Source organism: Octodon degus, unplaced genomic scaffold (genome assembly GCF_000260255.1).
Source record: "Octodon degus isolate 3935 unplaced genomic scaffold, OctDeg1.0 scaffold00075, whole genome shotgun sequence".
Taxonomy (NCBI): Eukaryota; Metazoa; Chordata; class Mammalia; order Rodentia; family Octodontidae; genus Octodon; species Octodon degus.
This window is the reverse complement of record NW_004524651.1, coordinates 1,052,291-1,071,105: the sequence shown is the minus strand read 5'-3', so window position 1 is coordinate 1,071,105 and position 18,815 is coordinate 1,052,291. Positions and strand designations below refer to the sequence as shown.

Below are 18,815 nucleotides of genomic sequence, written 5' to 3'. Positions count from 1 at the left end.
CAGATACTATGAAAGTTATTTTTTAAATTGTCACCAATTTGTATTCTTAAAAATAGTGGGAAGAACGTGGCTTTCGAACAGTACCAGCTGAAGCTCGGCTCTTGCCTGTGCCCTTCTGGCGGGTGGCCTTAGCTGTTTTCCTCCCTGAGCACTTTATCCCCCAACTCCAAGGCGAGGCGCATTCCTATCTTGCTGGGCTCTTCCTAGACTTTGTTATGCAAATGTTCATAGTGCAGCCAAGCAAGAGCCTCTTTTTGGAGACATATTTATTTACTGAAAAATACTCTTCAGTGGTACCAAGGTCCTAGCCTGAGCACTCATGAAGTTTCCAGGCAGCTAGACTCCTCCATTTTCATTTAAGAAATTGCCCCAAAATGTAGAGGCTTAAAGCCACAGGGATCATTTTCCCTCCCTTGTGGGGGCTGGTGGAGCCAACACTGGCTGGGGATGCCAGCACCGCTGTCCCTGAGGGGGCCAGGATGGGCCTCCCCTGCTGTCTCAGGTCCCATGCAAGGTATGTGGGGACATGGCTCAAAAGTCACATGATGGCACTGGTCTTGTTCTATTGGTCAAAATAAGTCATGAGCCCATGGGTGATGCCAAAAATGGAAGTGAAATGAAAAGAGAAACCCAGCCAAGGCAGAGACAAGAGGGAGGGGAGCTGACTCACACAGCTGTCGGGGAGCTCTTCCAAGGGTGAGAAAGGGCTGCTGTGCTCAGACCCAGCTCGGAGCAAGGCTGGCACAGAGGTCTGCTTGAGCAAAGGTCCTGAGGCATGAAGTACTTGCTGGGACACAAGAAGCCCTCTGCTGGCTGGGAAGGTCATGTTCCTGGAGGGGGAAGTGAGACAGGCCCAGGGGAGCCCCCAGGCTGCCCTGGTGTGACATTATGTCAGTTTCTTCTCTCCTAACAAGTGGAAGGTGGGAGGTGTAAATGTATTTTATTCAGGATTGCCAGTCGATGGTAATTCTACTATGCTGGGACATTAGTGTGCAAGGCTCAAATTTGGAATGAAAAATGTGTTTCCACAGAGGCAGATGTTGAAAGGTTATAATTATGTTGAAAACCAATGCCCATCCCTGGGTGTTTACTGACCGTCCTGAATATTTATGTCCCTTTAAGAAGGTGGAGAATGTTCCTAAGCCATGCTTCACTGTATTCTATTTCCATGACAGAAACCTGGGGAAGGGAGAAATTCACGAAGGCATGGAGAGCTGACATCGCTGGTCCTTGTTCTTTACAGGATGTGACTGTAACGTACAAGGTGCTCTCTCCAGCCAATGTGATGACCAGGGAAGGTGCATGTGCCACCCAAATGTAGAGGGCCTCCGATGTGACACCTGCAAGAGGGGCTTCTACTCTTTCCCTGCTTGTCGACGTGAGTGAGCAACACACAGCATGTGGGCCCATTCTCTGGGGTACATGCCTTTCCTAGGAGCTGCAGGGGATCTTTCTGGCAGATCTGTGTGGCCTATATTTTAAAAAGTTATCTCCTGGCTTCTACATGCATGTTACACATGTCTATCCTCCTGGGGCCTGGTTACCAGTTCCTTTTGTTTCCCAACCCTCCCTTCCTCCTTCCCAGTGGCTAAGTGCCTGGACTGTGGGGTTGGATGCCTGAGATTCACGACCTGGGTCTGGAAAGGAGGGTAGAAGAGGTATAGGTAGAGGAGACAAAGGTAGAAGAGATGAAGAAGGTGAGCTAGGGAGAAGGAACAGCCTCTTTCTGGGAGCTTAGTAACCTGGGGTCCCATCCTAGTAAGTCAAGAGAAGTGGAGGGAGTGGGGTAGCCATGCTTGGCCAGTCCCTAGTGAGTCACAGTTATGTAGTAGACAGTGGGGCTGAGTGGCCACAGCAGCCTCAGGACTTGCTCAGTGGCACCAAGAGGGCAGCCTTCCCCTTAGCTTCCACCTTTGTCATTGTATTCAATTCTTCAAATTTGCACAACCCATGGGTGCCTGGTGCCCAGCTCCAGGCAAATCTGGGAAGTGTTCCCTTTACTTTCTGGTATCTGAACATGGGAGGAGGGGAGCACAGACATTGATCACCCTGGTGGGCAGGACCAGCCACCCAGAGGCACTGGGAGTGGGGACAGGAGCAGAAGACACTCCGGATACTGGAAGGCACAACCCGGGTCCCAATAGCTAAGCATGTGGGCAAGGTACTTAGCTCCTCTGCTTTTCAGGTCCTTCTTAGTCCACTCAGCCCGGTGCTAGGAGGCTCCTGTAGGTCCTATATGCTGAGCCCTTTCAGCCTGGAAGCACTTATTCCTCCATTAGTTACTATTCTCGTGCTAGTTTTCTAGAGGACCCACTGACATTTATTTTATTGTTTTAACTGCTATCCTTATAAAAAGAGCAAACCATTCTGTGCCTAAAAGACTCTAGAGACCTTTCTACATCCTCCTTAACTCCAGCAGCAATCCCAGACTCTGGTAGAATGAGTGCAGATATTCCAATCTAGCCATTTACATGGGCGAGATGGTCAACTGCCCACCACATGGTGGAACTGTAAGCAAGGCCCTGTGGGCTGAGAATGGGGACATCCCAGCCACCCTATCCTTACTGGCTGGTAGCATGAAGTGTCCACTTGGGAGCTACAAGCTGAGAATACCAGCAGCTGCCACCACCCCCCAGGACCCACTTGTGGGGCAGAGGTGTCGCTTCTCCCATCTCCAGACCTGCTGGTACAGTGACTCCACCCAGGAGAAAAGGCAGGGTACAGCTTTGCTGGAGGAACTGACTACTTCTAAATTAAAGGAGATATGATAACAATTTATCACGGAATAGAGGATATCAATACCGAGGAGAAATTATTTAAAAGAAACAAATGGAATTTTAGAGTTGAACAGTATAATCACTGAAATGAAAAATTCATGCCAAAGGATCATCTGTAGATTTGAGCTAATTGAAAAAAAAAAATCAGATAAAAATCATAGCTTAATAGAGGCTATGCAATCTGGAAAACAGAGAGAAAAGAGAATGAAGGCAAATGAATAGAAGGGCAAAAAAAGGGCTGGTGAGATAACTCAGTGAACTAAGCACCTGCTTAGGCAAGCGCAGGGACCGAGGTTCAATCCCCGGAGTGCACTGAGCCAGCGACTGAGTCTGGGCATGGTGGCACACGCCTGTAATCCCAGTGCTGGCAGGCTGAAAACAGGAGGCTCACTATGAGTCCAAACTGCACAATGAGACCCTGTACCAAATTCGTAAAATTAAGCAAAAACTTTAGAAGGGCAAAAGAAGATGAACACCATTAAGTGCACCAACAGATGCATATTGTGAATACCAAAAGGTGAGGAATGAAAGGGATGGAAAAAGGAGCAAGAGAAGCAATAGAAAAAGACCCCAAGTTTGATCAAAGACAAGCTGTTATCAGTTCAGCAAATGCCAAGCAATGCAGAGGACTCCATACACGACAAGGGGGCCAAAGCAGTAAGATCCCCTACCCTATTGCCACTAAGAAGTCAAAAAGCCTGCCCTCAGTGGTTCCTACCACCTAGTCTGTGGCCTTGGGATTCAGTGCTTTGGTGGCTCAAGTCAGAGTCTCCTCACATTTTTGGAGGTGAGAGTGGAACCAAGATGTCTGAGCCACGTGAACGGAACAGGCAGGAGTTGGTTCCCAGAGGCAGGAGCAACCAAGATGGAGCGGCAAGACTTGTGTCTCATCCTCACTGCTGAGCAAACTTTGCCTCCCAAGATCCTACAAGAGATCAGGAGCCTCTCTGAGATGTGGCTGCACAGTTTTGTTCTTAAGAAGACGACATCTGACAGGAAAGTCGTTCAGTCAGCTACGCTGCGTGTGAAGACGATGTCACGTCCCAGGCCTTAGATGAATGAAGTCAGGATTTGTCAGAAACAAGAACTTACCTTCTCATTTATGTTGTTTGTAGAGCTGGTTTGGAGCTCTGCTTCCAAAGGGCCCCCGTAGCCTCCTGGACCCATCAGAAGCACAGGAGTGGCATGCTTGCCTACAGCCTCTTGGGAGAGGGGCCAGAGGACCCCTGACTGCACTGTGTGGTCCCCATGGAGAATATCTGTAGTCAGTCTCTGCTGATCCTGCCTGCAGATCAATCATGGCTCTAGTTAGAGAAAGAGGCTCACCCTACACTGCAGATGGGACAAGGCAAATCACTGTTTGGGCTTTGACATTCAAGCTGAAGCAAGGGAGCTGATGCCTGCTTACGTATGTCCAGCCTCGGGGAAGCTGGCCAGCGCTCACACCTTGCTCACTGAGTTCTACAGGAAGGGTGCACAGTGGTCTTCCTTGGTGGTGTCAAAGTCTCTCCTGAGGCCCTTCTTTTATTTGAAACTTGTGGTTGAGGAGTTCAGGGTCACACAGCATATACTCTCCGCTGGGCCCCCTTCTCTTGCACTTGCCTTCTTTCCTGTTGGATTTATGATCACTTTTAGAGGAAGAGCATAAATTGGCCTATTGAATTTTAGAAACAAATGAATGTGGCCCAAAATGCTACATCAGATGGTCTGATAGATTTGAGCCAAAGTCTGATCTTATGGCTCTGTTCTTTATTGCTTTAAAGATTTTTTAAAAATCTTCTTCAAAAAGAATTAAATATTTCTGTTCATGCCAACTGCAGACCTGGGTTTATGTTTTGCATTAGATTAATTGGGTTCAGGCTTTTCTAAGTACAGTGCTGTATTCTTCTCATTTTGCCTTTGGCTCACTTAAGTGCCCTATAATTTTTTTTTTCTTGAAGTAGAAATGAAATCATCAATAAGAGACCAGATTGGCAAATTGTCTATATGTACAGGAAATTTGGATTTATGTTTGTGTGTTCAGTTCAGCTGTTTGTTTTCAACCCCAGAATACAACCACAACTCTCTTGATTAACTCTTTATGCCTTTCTTTTGCTCCTGTTCCTCATGCCTGGTCATTTTCCTCTCTTCTTTATTTTTCTCTTCTTTTCTTTCATCTTCTCTCTTTTCAGGGAGTTTTCTAGGCAGCAACTACTTAGCACTTGGAACAGAAGGTGGAGGGTGGGCATGTGGAACCAGCAGTCGGTCCAGTTACCCTCCGCCTGTTCCCATTAGAGTTTGACATTGTCGGTGGGTTGTGGTAACAGAGACCCCAGTGGGTAGGTCATCAGCAGGAAGTTAGCTTCCTTCTCCATGTTAGCAGGTGCTCCGCAGTCAGGCAAATAAGCTAAGGCCCAGAGATGAGCGCTGCTGCTGGTTGGTGTGGGGAAGGTTTCTGGCCTGGGATGCTGCTGGGAAAGGAGGAGGAGGGAGGGAACATTCTGAAGCCAAGTTTCATGCCATTTTGCTTCTTGAATTGGCCAACTATCATTTAGTTTTTGTGTAAGAAAACACTGAGCTGCTTGGCTGAAGGGCTTAAGGCTTCCTGTAGATTTAATGCGTCCAGTGCTCATGCCGAGGGCTGTGGACTGTGACATGTGTTGTGGCTTTGTGGGTTTGACTGAGGTGTCAGCCTGTTTTCCATGGGAAGAAACAGCTCCAAAATCATGAGTCACAGGAACATCCCCTGGCCAGGGAGGAGCTCTGTGTACCTGTTAGTTTATGTTTTATCTCTGTAGTGCTAGTAACAATAAACACTCTAAGTTTATTACTGAAGGTGAAGAGCTTGGCATTACTCATAGCAAAACTTGTCTCACAGCAACAGTGTATGATGCAGTAGGCTAACGCCGTCAAGAACGTGCTCAGCTCAGGACCTTAGCAAGCCTTTCGACAGTTGCCCACGTTGCCCTTGAACAACCATGTGGCATGTGCCATGGACCAAGACCGTGCCTGTAGCTGGGGACACTGGACAACATGGCCATCTGCTTGCTTCCTGGGACCTTTGTCACTACAGGTCAGGCATCCCTAATCAGAAAATCCTAAATCCAAAATACTCCAAAATCTGAATTTTTTTCCACACTCCTAGCGTGGAAAAGTGTCTTAGGGCACAGTAAAAGGAAAATGAAGAGGAAGAAGTAAAATAGTCCAGGACTTCCAATGGATCTGGACCAAAAGAAAGAATAGAATTCCAATACTTGTGAATTTCCAAGACAGAAGAGGCCAGCCAGTCATGGGGTCTGCGCTGGGATTTGGCAGCTTTCACAGACAGTTGGATTAAGGCGAGAAGCACCTTGCCAGATCGGGTCATGCGTTTAAGACAGTGTGTGCGCTCACAAGGCGATGTCTGGGTCTCCACCTCCAGGATGTAACAAGGCTGCAGGCCGAAGGGCCAGCGTGTGCTACCCACACCATGCCATGCTGCCTTCATGCCAGGCCGATGCCCCAGTGCCCTCATGAGTGCTTTGCTTTGCTTGCTTGCTTTTTTTCTTTTTTTTTGTATTTTAGGGAAGGGTCTACAGAACATTCATGGTCTCACTAGTAGATCAGACTCATGGTGATCCCCCTGTTTATAGCCTCCTAAGAGCTGGGATTACAGGCACATGCCATCATGCCCAGTCTCAATTGTGAGCTCAGTGTGCCCCGGGTGCGGGACCAGCATGGCAGGCCTGGGGATAGAACCCCCGGCCCCTGTGCCTGCTTGCAGGTGCTTTAATCCACTGAGCTATTTGGGTGAGTGTTTTTCTTTGGGCTACTCACCTCCCTTTAGAGCAGAAGGAACTTTGAATTAGCCAGAGTTCTCCAGAGAAATCTGAACAGGATATGTGTGTGTCTAGAAAGACACTTGTTTTAAGAGACTGGCTCATGGTTTGTGAGGGCTGGCAGATCTGCCGTGTGCAGGGTGGGTTGGCAGGTGGGGCCCAGGCATGAGCTCACAGTCCTGCTGTGAGTGGAAGACAGTCTGAAGGCATAATTGCTCCTTCTCCTTAGGGGGATGGTGGCCCTTTTCTCTTAAGGATTTCAGCTATGTGGGTGGACAGTGAAGGGAAGAACCCTGCTTACTCAAGATGCACTGATTTAAATGTTAACCTCATCCAGAGCAAAGCTCCACAGGACACTGAGACTGGTACCTGACTAACCTCCGGGCAACACAGTGTAGCCAAGGTGACACAGAAAACTGACCAACTAATGTCCCTCCTGTCATTGGGCACCCAATCTGTGTCTCCTTAATCCACACATAACCACTGAATAAACACTCTAGCAAGGGCATAATCCTGCCTACATGATACAACTATCATACATGCAATCAAAATCATCCTAATTCTTTGCCCAAAAGAAAATGTGAAGTCCCTGGCTGATGTTCACTCTTCTTGATATTCTGTAACTTGTATCACACAGAATAAAGTCCATACATTTCATATTGTATGGTAGGAGGACGAGGGAAGAAAACATACTTGTTTCATATACGTACAGTACACCCCCCCACATTTGTATAAAAATAAGGAAATATTCATTATAGTTATGTCTTCATCATTTCTCTAACTTGCCATGTGCTCATGGCTGATGATATCTTCCTGCACTACCCATTCTCTATTCTCTGTGACTTCAGCCAGCTGCTTAGCTGGTCATGGTACTTTTTTTTTTTTGCAGAACTGGGGATTGAACTCAGGCCCTTGCGCTTGCCAGGGAAGCCCTTATTCCACTGAGCCATCTCCCCGGCCCCTCTGGTCATGGTTCTTCACTGGCAGATTCACCCGCATGCTCATGTGTAGAGGATCTCGGCCACTGGTGATCTTGTGGTTGTGTTTTCTATTGGCTTTAATCACGGGCCATGGTACTGCCGAGGGACACTGTAAGAAATCTCCTAGGCTCCAGACATAGTCTTCTTTATCCCTATTGTGGAATTAACAGTCTGTTTTCCCCTTGATCATCCAGGGACCAGAACTACTCTCCTCTTTGTTGTCTCTAAGGCATGAGTAGCTCGGAGTAGCCAAATGGCGCCTTGACTTCCAGTTCAACGGAGTCATTATTCATGCGTCCCTGACAGAAACATCCTCCCTCTGGAGTGAAGTCTTCCAGACCAGCAGAGCAGATGGTACCTGGGACAGGAAGCAAAACTTTTGTTAGTGATCTGCAGAGGTGACAGTGGATGGTGCCACTCTCATTTCTGTCCCTTGATTCTCGGTCTTGGCCATTCCCCTACCCTTAGTATCCACACTCGCACAGATTTCTCCTATTTGTGTTTAAAGTGCGAGAATCCATAGCTCCTTCTGGATGTAGCATACCTCCTCATGGGGCGTGCTTTGTATCTCACCCCAGGGCCTTCTGGGAGTTGAGGCTAGTTATCAGTCTAGAAGGAAGGGGCAGGGCTGGGTCCACAGGGCTGACAGTGTCTTGCAAGGCCATTCCTACCACACAGCACTGTTTCTGCCAGCAGAGCAGAGTTCAGCCACTCGGATGTGGGTGGGGCAGCTGCTTTCTCTGGCAAGCAAGACCATGGAATTTGAGGGTTCAGTGTCCTCATTTTCATCTTGATCTCCCAGTGTGTCCCCAAACCAATTCTGCAGGCTTTGCTTCTTCCCAGTCACTGCCCTCAGCAGACGTCCTGAAAAGATGGGGGTCTCCATCTACCGTGTGGCCCAGCCACTTGCAGGATAAGAACTGTGGGATCATTTTTCAGCAGCCTCAGCCCCTACAGTGTAGGAGATAAGGGCTTCTTGTGGGCAAGATGAAGAAACATCAAGGTCAGTTTTGTTACTGAGCAAGGCAATCAAACCCCGGATGCCTTATTTTCTCTCTCCACATTGTCCAACACGATTAGAAGCAATCATCCAATTTCATTATACTCATTAGGTTGACAGAAATGTTCTAGAGAATCAAGTGCCTAGCCATTCAGAGCTTTATTTTTCCTGAGTATCTGCCTGTGTGTATCTGGGAATGATGTTCATCTGTATTTCTATTGTCACAACAAGTAATAGATTGCTGCTGGAAATACAATCATTAGTTCCTCTAAATCTATCAGCTGAGAAAACCACTTCACCAAACCCCAGAACCCACCGTCATTCATTCTTAAGACTTTCTCTAGAAACTCTTCTCATTGTGCCTCTCTTAGCGTTCTCCAGAGAAACAGAACTGACAGAGTTGGTGTGTGGAAAGATATGTAGAGAAAGATTGAGGAATTGACTCTCACAACTGTAGGATAATCAAGGCTAAAAGCTGCAAAGTGGGCCAGCAGACTGATGACCTAGTCTAGAGTTTATTTTGCAGCTCGAAGCCAGAGTCTATGGATCCCTTCTTGGGGGTTATCCATCTTTCTCTCATGAGGCCTCCTTTACCTAATTAGAAAAGCCACATATGGCGTATAATCTTATTTACTCAAACGCTGCTGATGTACATGTTAATCTCATCTAAGAAGTACCTCCCACACCCAAGCTGCCATTTGACTAAACCTCTGGGTGCCACAACCCAGGGATGGTGACTCAGAGAATTAACCACTCCAGAGGGCAAGAACATTTGCTTAGAGATCTGCCTCTGGGAGGGGACTTAATCTCTGCAGACAGCTCCGGGAGAGCCACGGGGCCATGGGAGGACCCTGGCAGAGATGGCAGTAGGGGATCTGAGTCCTTGTCGTGTACCTAGCTTTCAGTGGCTCATGGAGCAGCATTACTCTTTCTTATGTTTAGTTTTCTGTGGGGTAGGACCCGTTATACTATGTCAACAATTCTCTAGCTCTTCTTCCGGACCTGCAGTTCTTTGAGATCAGGAACTGTATTTTTGTGTTAATCTCCGCCCTACAGCCAGCCACGGTGCCCCTGAACACAATGAGCCTCTCATCAGTGTCTGGCGGGTGGCTGTCAGGGTGAGAGGTAGTAAATTCTGTGGATCTGCCCTTAATTGTGTCCACTTGAATAAGTTACACAGCTGTTGAAAGAAAACTAGCTCAGTGAAAAACATTTTTTTCTTAATTTCCAAAAACAACTAGGGCCTACTCATTCCTATTATTACTAAAACCCATTTTCAGAGTTAGTCATCACTAATAGGCACGGTTGAATTCCATCCAAGAGAATAAAAACTTCACAGTGTTCTCAGCCTCAGGCTTAGCCATGTAGGGCTTTTTAAAACTCCAGGGCATTTTAGAGGTGAAATGTTCCTGGTGGTTCTTTTTTTCCCCAAAGTTTCACTAAGTGTAGAATCTTTGAGACGTTGTAAATAAGATTCTTCTCCTTTTCTTCCTCCTTCTTCTCCTTTTCACCAAGTACAACGAATATTAATTTGGACCTCAGGAATGCTAATTCATTAATTCCCACAAGTTCAGTGTGGAATGGTGTAAGAACAGTTTCCCAGGAGTGGGGAGCGGAGTGTCGAGAGTAACAGTGCTAATGTGAGCAAGCCCCAGAGGCCGTGCCAAGGATCCTGCTCTGCGTTTGTCACATCTCACCTCAGGGGCCCTCCCATGACCTCTCGAGGTGGATACTCTATCAGCTCCTGCTCACAGAAGAGGACACTGAGGCTTACTGAGGCTGAATAGCCCATCCCCAGGTGCATGCTCTTACATGGCACAGCTGGCATCTGCATCCTGAGGCGTCTCACCCCAGAGGTTGAACCCCTTTGCTGCAGACCAGTTGGGTGACTCATCAGGGGGAAGCTCTCCGGCTAAAGAAGTTACCGGGCCACATCCACTGCTCACTCTCCCCAGGAGCAGAGTTCTTGACAGCGATGCTCAGCAACGTGGTCTTGCACAGAGACAGGAACCTGTCCTGGCGTGGCCAGCATCTCCTCTGTGTGTTTTCACCTCAAGACAAACATGAGGTCAAGGCTTGAGGTGGGCAGTTGGTGTCAGGACGCCTTTCCTCTCCTTCCCAACTTTGCCTGTAGCACTTCTTCTTCCAGGATTATTCAACAACAGTTATGCTGGACCTTGAGAAAATAGGTATGAAGGAAGGGACATATGGAGTGAGAGGGGGACAGGTCTGCACTGATCTGGACCTGAAGGGTTTGCACTCAACCCCAAGGGGACCTGTCATGAGCATAGAAGCTCTGACAATCCAGGTCTCCATCAGCTGTCCTTTCACTGTCCTCTGATGAGCGCCATTACTGGGTGTGAGAAGCACCCCAAAGAACTCCCCCACCACCAGCCACTTGCTGAGTACAAAGTTAACATCAAGAACGGGCACTTATGACCGAGTTGCAGCTCTTTCAAGTCCGACTCAGTCCTCACATGAGCTTATCAAGTAGCTGCTAGTATGAGTCCCACTCCAGACAGGGGAAACTGAGGCTTAGGTCTGTTGAGTAATCAGTTTTGGGCTCCAGGTCAATTCAGAAGAGGAGCTGGAATTTGCATTAGGGTCCTTCTAGCTTTACCCCCAGGGTCCCACCCAGGACGTGATCCTGCCCCTCCCACGCCCTGTGCCTGAGTCTGATGGGGCTCTTTTCTTCCAGGCTGCCAGTGTTCATCTGAGGGGAGTGCTCACATGACGTGCAACCCGAAGACTGGGTGGTGTGTGTGCACCGTGGGGGTATCAGGACCGCGTTGTGACAGGTGCCTCTCAGGAGCCCCCGATGTTCCCCTTTGTGCAGGTAGGAAAGTTCACAGAATGCAGTATGACTGGTTGCTCTGAGTGTGTAGCCAGCCCCCAAAGAAGCCTGCAAATCCCCTGCAGATCCATCCCGGTCACTCCTACATATTTGACTTAGGCTGTCCTTGTGTAATCCCACTGAAACCACACACATCACATATGCGTCCCCAAAAATGAAGAAATGGTGTGTTCTGAGGTTAAGTTTAAATTTGCATGGGTGAAAGATGTGGGCTTCTTGGGGGAAGTGTCAGCTCTCCGGCACAGCGGCACAGCACTCACATCCCCCTGAGCTGAGGCACTAGCTGTCCCTCCAGCACCACACCACCTGGCTTTGGTGTAGCCTTCCCCTGGGTTCCCTAACTGTGGGCTGTTTCTCTGCTTTCTGCTAGCACCTCTGCCCTGCTGGGCACTGTGTCATCACACTTGAGTGCAGGCACCAAGATGGGGCCTGGGCCCAGTGGGGCCCATGCAGTAGGGGAAAAGTGAACCAAAGAGAAGGTGGCAGGCTGAGCTTGAGTTGCCTGTGTTCTGTGACACAGGGAACAGAGACAAGATGCCACCATTCTCCCTGAGGCTCCTGCTGTCAGCAGCAGCCTTCAGGGTGTGCTAGGCGCTCCTGCCTGGAGTCCAGAGGCCTCTTACTATGTCGAGAAGAGGGATTTGTGGACACAGGCAGGCTTTCCTACAGGAGAACCTGGGCTCCTCAGCTTCATCCTGCTCCTGGTCACTCGTGGGGCTGTGTTGTCTGAAGTCTGTATCCTGGGACCAGGGTTTCCTGAGGGTGGAATTGAAGGCAGCAGTCAGAAGGGGTCCCCGCCCCTGAGAAGGCCTGAGGGTTCTGGAAGGCAAGGATGCATCTGGGCTGGATGCCTTCTGTGGGGCTCAGGAGTGGAAGGAAGTATTGCAGTGGAGGCTGAGCAGCCAGGGCCACCCCAGTCTGGACAGTGTCAATGCGCCCTGTTTGCATGGACAGTGCTATACATGTACGGTGTACATGGACAGAGCTGGGCGTGCTGCGTATCCAGGGAGGAATGCAAGGCTGGGCATGGACAAATTGGAAAACAAGAGTAGGATGGTTGCACTAACTAATAGAGAACAATAGAGGAAAAGGAGAAAGAAGAGGAGAAGGAAGAGGAAGAGGAGGAAGAGGAGGAGGAGGAGCTGAAAGAGGGAAAGGAGAAAGAGGGGAGAGACCAAGAGGGAACTGAGATGAATAGAAATATGCGACACTAGCAAAAAGCCAAGAAACAACTTACAGAAGAAATAAGACTTAATTATGGCTTGATACAGAACATGGTTTGAAAACCAGACTCTGAACAGGTTTGCCTGTTTTATCATTCTAACGGCTGCAGGGACAGAATGTATTAGGCTTGCTGGACTATCCTGACAACAGCAGGAATGAACTAAAGTGTGTGTGTGTGTGTGTGTGTGTGTGTGTGTGTGTGTGTGTGACCTGAGATTAAGCCCAGGGCCTTCACAATGAGTTTATTCTCACAGTTCTTTTTAATTGCTAAATTGCCCAGAATGTTGGCATGACGGGTATGTGTCACCTCACACTGGCAAACAGTTTGGTTTTATAAATGACTTTAGCACCAGTGAGAAACAAGAGGTAATAATTAACCAACTCTTGGTTAACTAAAAACTGAATTTAGGTATTCTGTAACTGTACAAGTTAAAAAATCTCTTGGTACAATACTGCCCTCTTCTGGATGCCTCTAAAGATGCTTAAAATTTTACAATCTGCTCTCCAATTAAAGGTTTTATTGAGGAACAGGAAGTAGAATTGTTCAGTGATAAAAAGTAGCAATTTGGGAATCAAAGATCATAAATGTTATGTGGTTTGCATCACACACAGCTTTTGCCATTCATTTATTCAAATATATATAGGTGCACAATTGTTAAAGACAAGCAAAATTTTAAAAATGTGAACTATTAAGACAAACCCAAACTTCCCAACACTGACGTTTCTGAATCACATACAGATATCAGAAAACTAATTTGTGACCCAGATGGAACCGACAGCATGTCCAGCTCGGTAACGTAGAATTATAACTCTGTTATATTTGGGTGCTTCTTCTGTGTGGGAGCTTTCTGAATTTGAAAGTAAATTACAGGAAGACTGAAGGGCAGATTCCTTGAAGAGGTTAGTGTTCCTTTTGCAAGGACATGTGTGCTCTTGTGGTGTCTTCATAAGCCAAAGAATAACAGTGGCTTAAACACTGTATTTTGGAGTCCTGGAGTTTCGCTCCCGTAGGTTGCTCTGAGTCCCAGGCTCCCCCAGTGGCCAAAGACCAGTGTCACAAAGCGCACTGCCACAGCTCTTACGTTGTTGCAAGCCACAAGCTGGTATTCTGAACACTTTTAGAAGACCTAGAGAGGTGCCTCCAGGCACAGGGCCGGCAGTGGGAAAGAGTCCCGCCATCCAGACCCAGTGATACGGAAGCCAGGCTGCGATCTTGCTTTTCCCCAAGGCACTCGCGGAGCTTCAGTGCTCTTTATGAGTGTCCACTGTAGTAAACACCTGGGTATCTGGCCACTTAAGTGTGTAGTCCGTGCTGGGACAGCAGACACAATGCTGTTAGCAGGAAGGGTACCAACATTTTTCTCTTTCTGTCCAGTGTTTGTTGTTTTATTTTTATTTTTAAAGTTTATGTATTTGGTACAGGGTCTCACTACACAGCTCAGACTTGTAGTGATCCTCCTGCTTCAGCCTCCCCAGTGCTGGGATTACAGGCATGCGCCACCATACCCAGCTTTGGTGGTCAGCTTGGCTTGGTGGGCCAGGGGTGGGGCCAGCACAGCCTGTGGTACTGGGGATTGAACCTGGGTCCTTGCTCTTGCCAGGCAGGTGCCTAGACCGCCAAGCTATCTCCCTGGCCCTGTCCAGTGTTTTTTAAAAACAATGATGTAGATTACATGTGCAGCAAGCAAATGAGTAAAAGAAAAGCCAGTTAGAAGACTTGTTGAAATCAACCCCCGGATAGACTTGATTTATTCTTCCTGGTCAGAATCTATCTCTGCGGCAGGCCTTCGCTCGGAATGCATGTTTGAAAATAGGCCTTAATTCCATGATGTCAAATGTCAGTTTGGTTTTCCTTTGAGGGTTGTCTCTGCAAGGTTCACGTGGAAGGTCCTGCCTGTGGCAGCTGCAAACCACTGTACTGGAATCTGTCCCTAGAAAACCCCAGCGGGTGCTCAGGTAAAGTCCCATAGACACACCACCACTTCCTGTACTCTGGCTTTCTCTTAATTTTCTCTTCCTCAAGTGCCTAAACCCACAGAAGAATTATTTGTTGAAGCCATTTGATTTGTCTGAAGTTCTGTGAAATGTTTTTCCTTTTCTCCCACTTTTTCTAGAACTTCTGTCAGTTTTAAAAATTCTAGCAAGACATTGATATTGTTTCCACATGTATGTTGTTTGTGAAGGCAGGTACTTGAAAAATGCTTTTTCCCACCTCCTTGCTTTTATTTTATTTTATTTTTTCTTTGCTTTTACAACTCACTCTTTGGGACTCAATTTAAACTTTATACCTGAATTGATGCCAGAATAATAAATTGAAACCACTGAGTCATGGATACTGATGAAGTGAACATCTTTAAATTGAGTGTGCTGTCATGCCAGCGGGTCCACAATGACCTTGACATCAGATTCATTTCAAAAATCCCACGACACTGCAGTGTTGACGAGGCGTAGCCATAATCTGCTGCTCCTGGACGGGTTGTGCTCTCGACCTGTTCTGCTCCGCTCCAGAACAATTCGACTTTCTGTCCCGGGGCAAGTGTGGTGGTGCCGCGAGGTGGCAGGAAGCGCTCACTGCGTGACCTCGGGTGCAGGACGCTTTCTTCTCTCCACAGAATGCAAGTGTCATGAGGCGGGGACAGTGAGCAGAATCAGAGAGTGCACGCAGGTAATGCGGGCTGATTTGGGGGTGCGGGGGCGTAGGGTATGGCCGGCAGCGGGGCTGCTGGGGGAGGGTCGTGCAGCTGGTGCCCATCTCTGAGATCTGCTGGCCTCGCTTCCTGTTCTGCACCCCGCTAGTTCTCAATCTTGAAGACAGTGAATTCTGTAACTCAGGCCAGTGTTTCTCATTGGGCTTGTTGTTCCACAGGAAAATGGTGACTGTCACTGCAAAGGCCACGTGACTGGCAGGACCTGTGACACCTGCCCAGATGGATATTTTGGTCTGGAAAGCCAAAATTACTTTGGGTGTAAAGGTAAATCTGCCCAGCTGGCCCTGAAACAAGTGGTGGGGAAGGACAGACTGTCAGAGTCGTCTCCTCAGGCCTGCTTCCTGGGACGGCGCTGAAACATTCTGTCCGGGGAATGTGGCCAAATATTCAGCAGACAGGAGGCATAAATTGCCAAGGAGCTGCTTCTACTTCTCTCCTACCAGATCACTGTCGGTTTAATTATTAGAAAAATGTGGGCTGAGGAGATAGCTCAGCAGTCTAAGCGACTGCCTGGCAGGCACAAGGTCGGGGGTTCTATCCCCGGTACTGCATGCTGTGCCAGCCCCGGAACCCTGGCGTGCCTTGCTGGCCACCGAAACTGGGCATGGTGGCACATGTCTGTAAGCCCAGTGCTGGGGAGGCTAAGACAGGAGGATCGTTACCAGTCTGAGCTGTGTAGTGAGACCCTGTATCAAATAAATACATTTTTTTTAAAAAAAGAAAAAATTAGAAAAATAGTTGGGATGGGAGGTCCCTTTCTCTCCCTTTCTCCTCTTCTTTCTGCCCCTCCCTTTCTTCTTAGTCATTTTAAAGCTATATTTTCTAGTGTCAGAAAAGCCAGAGCTTTAGACATATGGTTGTATTTAATAATGGACACTGGTGTCCCACCGGCCTGCAGTCACGTACCTCTAACTTAGAATCAGGCCTTTTGGAACTTCAGGCCAGTTTCCCTTAAGAGGTTCTTAAGTATTTCCAACCCCTGCCAGACATAAGGTGTGACAGAGGAGAGAGGGTCGCTGGCTCTTCCTTCTTGCAGGGAGAGGGAGGCATTTGGTGGAAATGGTTGGATGGTGACTTGGTCTGTCTCCTGATTTTCAGGGTGTCAGTGTCACATTGGTGGGACCCGCATGTGTGATGGGTCCAGCGGGGAGTGCCAGTGCCGGGAGCACGTGGTGGGGCAGCAGTGCCTGCGGTGAGTCTCCAGGAGGCTTTCTCCCATGGTCACGTGGTGGGCAGCAACCTTAGACCCTTCCATCATGTCAGGTTCTGTCTCAAGGATCAAGTGCAGATGAAGCTAGGTGACACAGTTTGAAATCTGGACCTTTGTCCAGGAGTTAAGTCAAATAGGAGGTAAGGATGTTCACAAATCCTGTTGTGCTATGTGTGTAGGCTCTGACATTCACAAGTCTCTGATTTGGAGGGGACAGGCGCAACAAGCCAGGTGGGCGAGATACAGCTGGAAGCTGAGTCCCCGTGCACAAGCCACAGCATGGGGGAGCTGGTTAGCCCCAGCTTGGGGACACTGAGGGAATAACAAGGGGTGGACCTCACTTGATTGGAAGCAATTCAACTTCTCTCTGGGTCCCAGGAGCGAGGAACAGAGATGACAGGTATATTGTAATAAGGGGCATAAACAAATCTTTTAAAGTGAGGAAAAACGCCTTCTGTCCTGCAGAAGCACAGGAAAATGAGCTGTGAAGGCAAGGAGGCAGAGCGGGTACTGAGACCCAAAGGGCTGTAGGAAATCTGGTCGCATGCTGTCTCTGCCCGGCTGTGTGTGGTAGGATGCGACCTCCCCGCCCCCCAGCGCTGCTGCAGAGCGCCATCTAGGGGAAGGCAGGGATCTTCACTACCAGAAGCAGCCCTGGAACCTTAGGAACAGAGGGTAACAAGTTTCAGCTTGCTCGGTGCAGTCAGTCTGCGGTGAGCTAAGGCCGAGAGAGGGCGTGCCGGGTGGGCCTTGAGGCAGCAGTCGGTGGTGGCTGAAACGCCCCAGCAACGTTGATAGCAGAGCGCCTTTTCCGCATGCGGGCTGGCCAATCTTGTTTCCTTTTGTACTAATTCTCCCCAGATGGTAGTTTCGGATATTTTTCTGAGCTTTTTTAGATTTACTTACAAGTTTAGAAAGACTGCATGAGTCTGGCAGGATAGCTCAGCGGTCTAATGCGCCTGCTTGGGCAAGCGTGCAAGGACCGTGGTTTGATCACCGGCACCACATGCCGTGCTAGCTCTGCCCCCAGGGTGGGCGGCGCCGGCCACATGCACTGAAAAGAAAAACAATTCATTGTGTTTTACAAATATATTATATATCTTTTTGGGCAGAACAGGGGATTGAACTCAGGTCCTTGGGTTTACCGGGAAAGCGCTTATTCTACTGAGCCATCTCCCTGGCCCCTTACAAATATTTTTGTGATAAAAATGTAACATGTTTATTGCAGAAAATTTCTTACATTTATAATAGTAAAAAGATAAAAATCTTTATTCCACTACCCGCCAAGGGCCACTTTTAATATTACTGGTTTAGTTTTTCTAGTTTGGTTTATGAATAAAATTTTGCTTTTTTATATAATTTGTATTCATTTCTTCATCTCACATGATTATTATAAATACTTCTCATGTCAGCAGTCTTCAGAATATTAATGGTTTTATAATATTTCCTAATTTTTGTACCTTAGTTGTAGTTATCAAGTTTTCACTGTTGACACTTTTATGTTAATTTTTTGACTCTGTATATAAAACTATTTCTTTTTTTTTTGTTCCCAATGCCTTGAGGGCAGGTTTGGCTGGCTTGAGTGGTGGGACTCGAACCACAGCAACCTGAGCCTGACAGCTTTGTTGAAGCAGCCACTTAAAGAACTGAGCTAAGGGGCAGGCCCCCTGTAAAACTATTTCTTAAAATGGATTCCTGGAAGTAGAACTACTAGGTTAATAGGCATGAACATCTGTAGAGATCTTTGTAAATGCCTTCCAGAACTGTAAGGATTCCTAATTTTCCTCTTCATGTAGGGGCATGCCCTTTTATTTCCTTTGACTAATTGATCTGTGTGTCTGTAGTCCACACGTGGCTAGTAGCTTGTGCCTGGATGGGCAAAGGAGGTATCGTTCAGAAGAACTTCAGGTAGTTTGACTGTCAAGTCACCAGAATATTCTTGCTCTTTTCTGTAACTGCCACAACTAAACTCTTGAAAGGAGTCCATGCGTGGGTGTGTGCCGCTACAGAGAAAAAGGCATAGAAGAGCCATGTCAGTGATCAAAATCTGACTACAGAGAAACGCACTTCTTTGACTTGTAAATATAATATATGGAATACTTTATAGCACATTCATTCTGGTGTCTGTGGTAGTTAGGCATCGCGCCTGGCACGTAGATATTAATATTTGTAGAATGAGTGACATGTGTACAAATGAATGGACGTACAGTAAATAACCTAATTTGACTTTGCGCAGCTGTTGGCAGCCACTTAACTAATAGGCAA

General features: G+C 47.7%; 1 protein-coding gene across 1 annotated transcript in view; it reads left to right on the top strand.

Annotated features, from left to right (window-relative positions):
- Lama3 (laminin subunit alpha 3) overlaps positions 1 to 18,815 on the top strand; it is a 243,587-nt gene that overhangs the window by 92,127 nt on the left and 132,645 nt on the right. Inside the window, exons 12-18 of the mRNA XM_023720392.1 lie at positions 1,244 to 1,378; positions 11,253 to 11,390; positions 13,372 to 13,424; positions 14,492 to 14,588; positions 15,245 to 15,297; positions 15,499 to 15,604; positions 16,439 to 16,532. Coding sequence (XP_023576160.1) covers positions 1,244 to 1,378; positions 11,253 to 11,390; positions 13,372 to 13,424; positions 14,492 to 14,588; positions 15,245 to 15,297; positions 15,499 to 15,604; positions 16,439 to 16,532 — 676 coding nt within the window. The remainder of the gene's footprint in view (positions 1 to 1,243; positions 1,379 to 11,252; positions 11,391 to 13,371; positions 13,425 to 14,491; positions 14,589 to 15,244; positions 15,298 to 15,498; positions 15,605 to 16,438; positions 16,533 to 18,815) is intronic.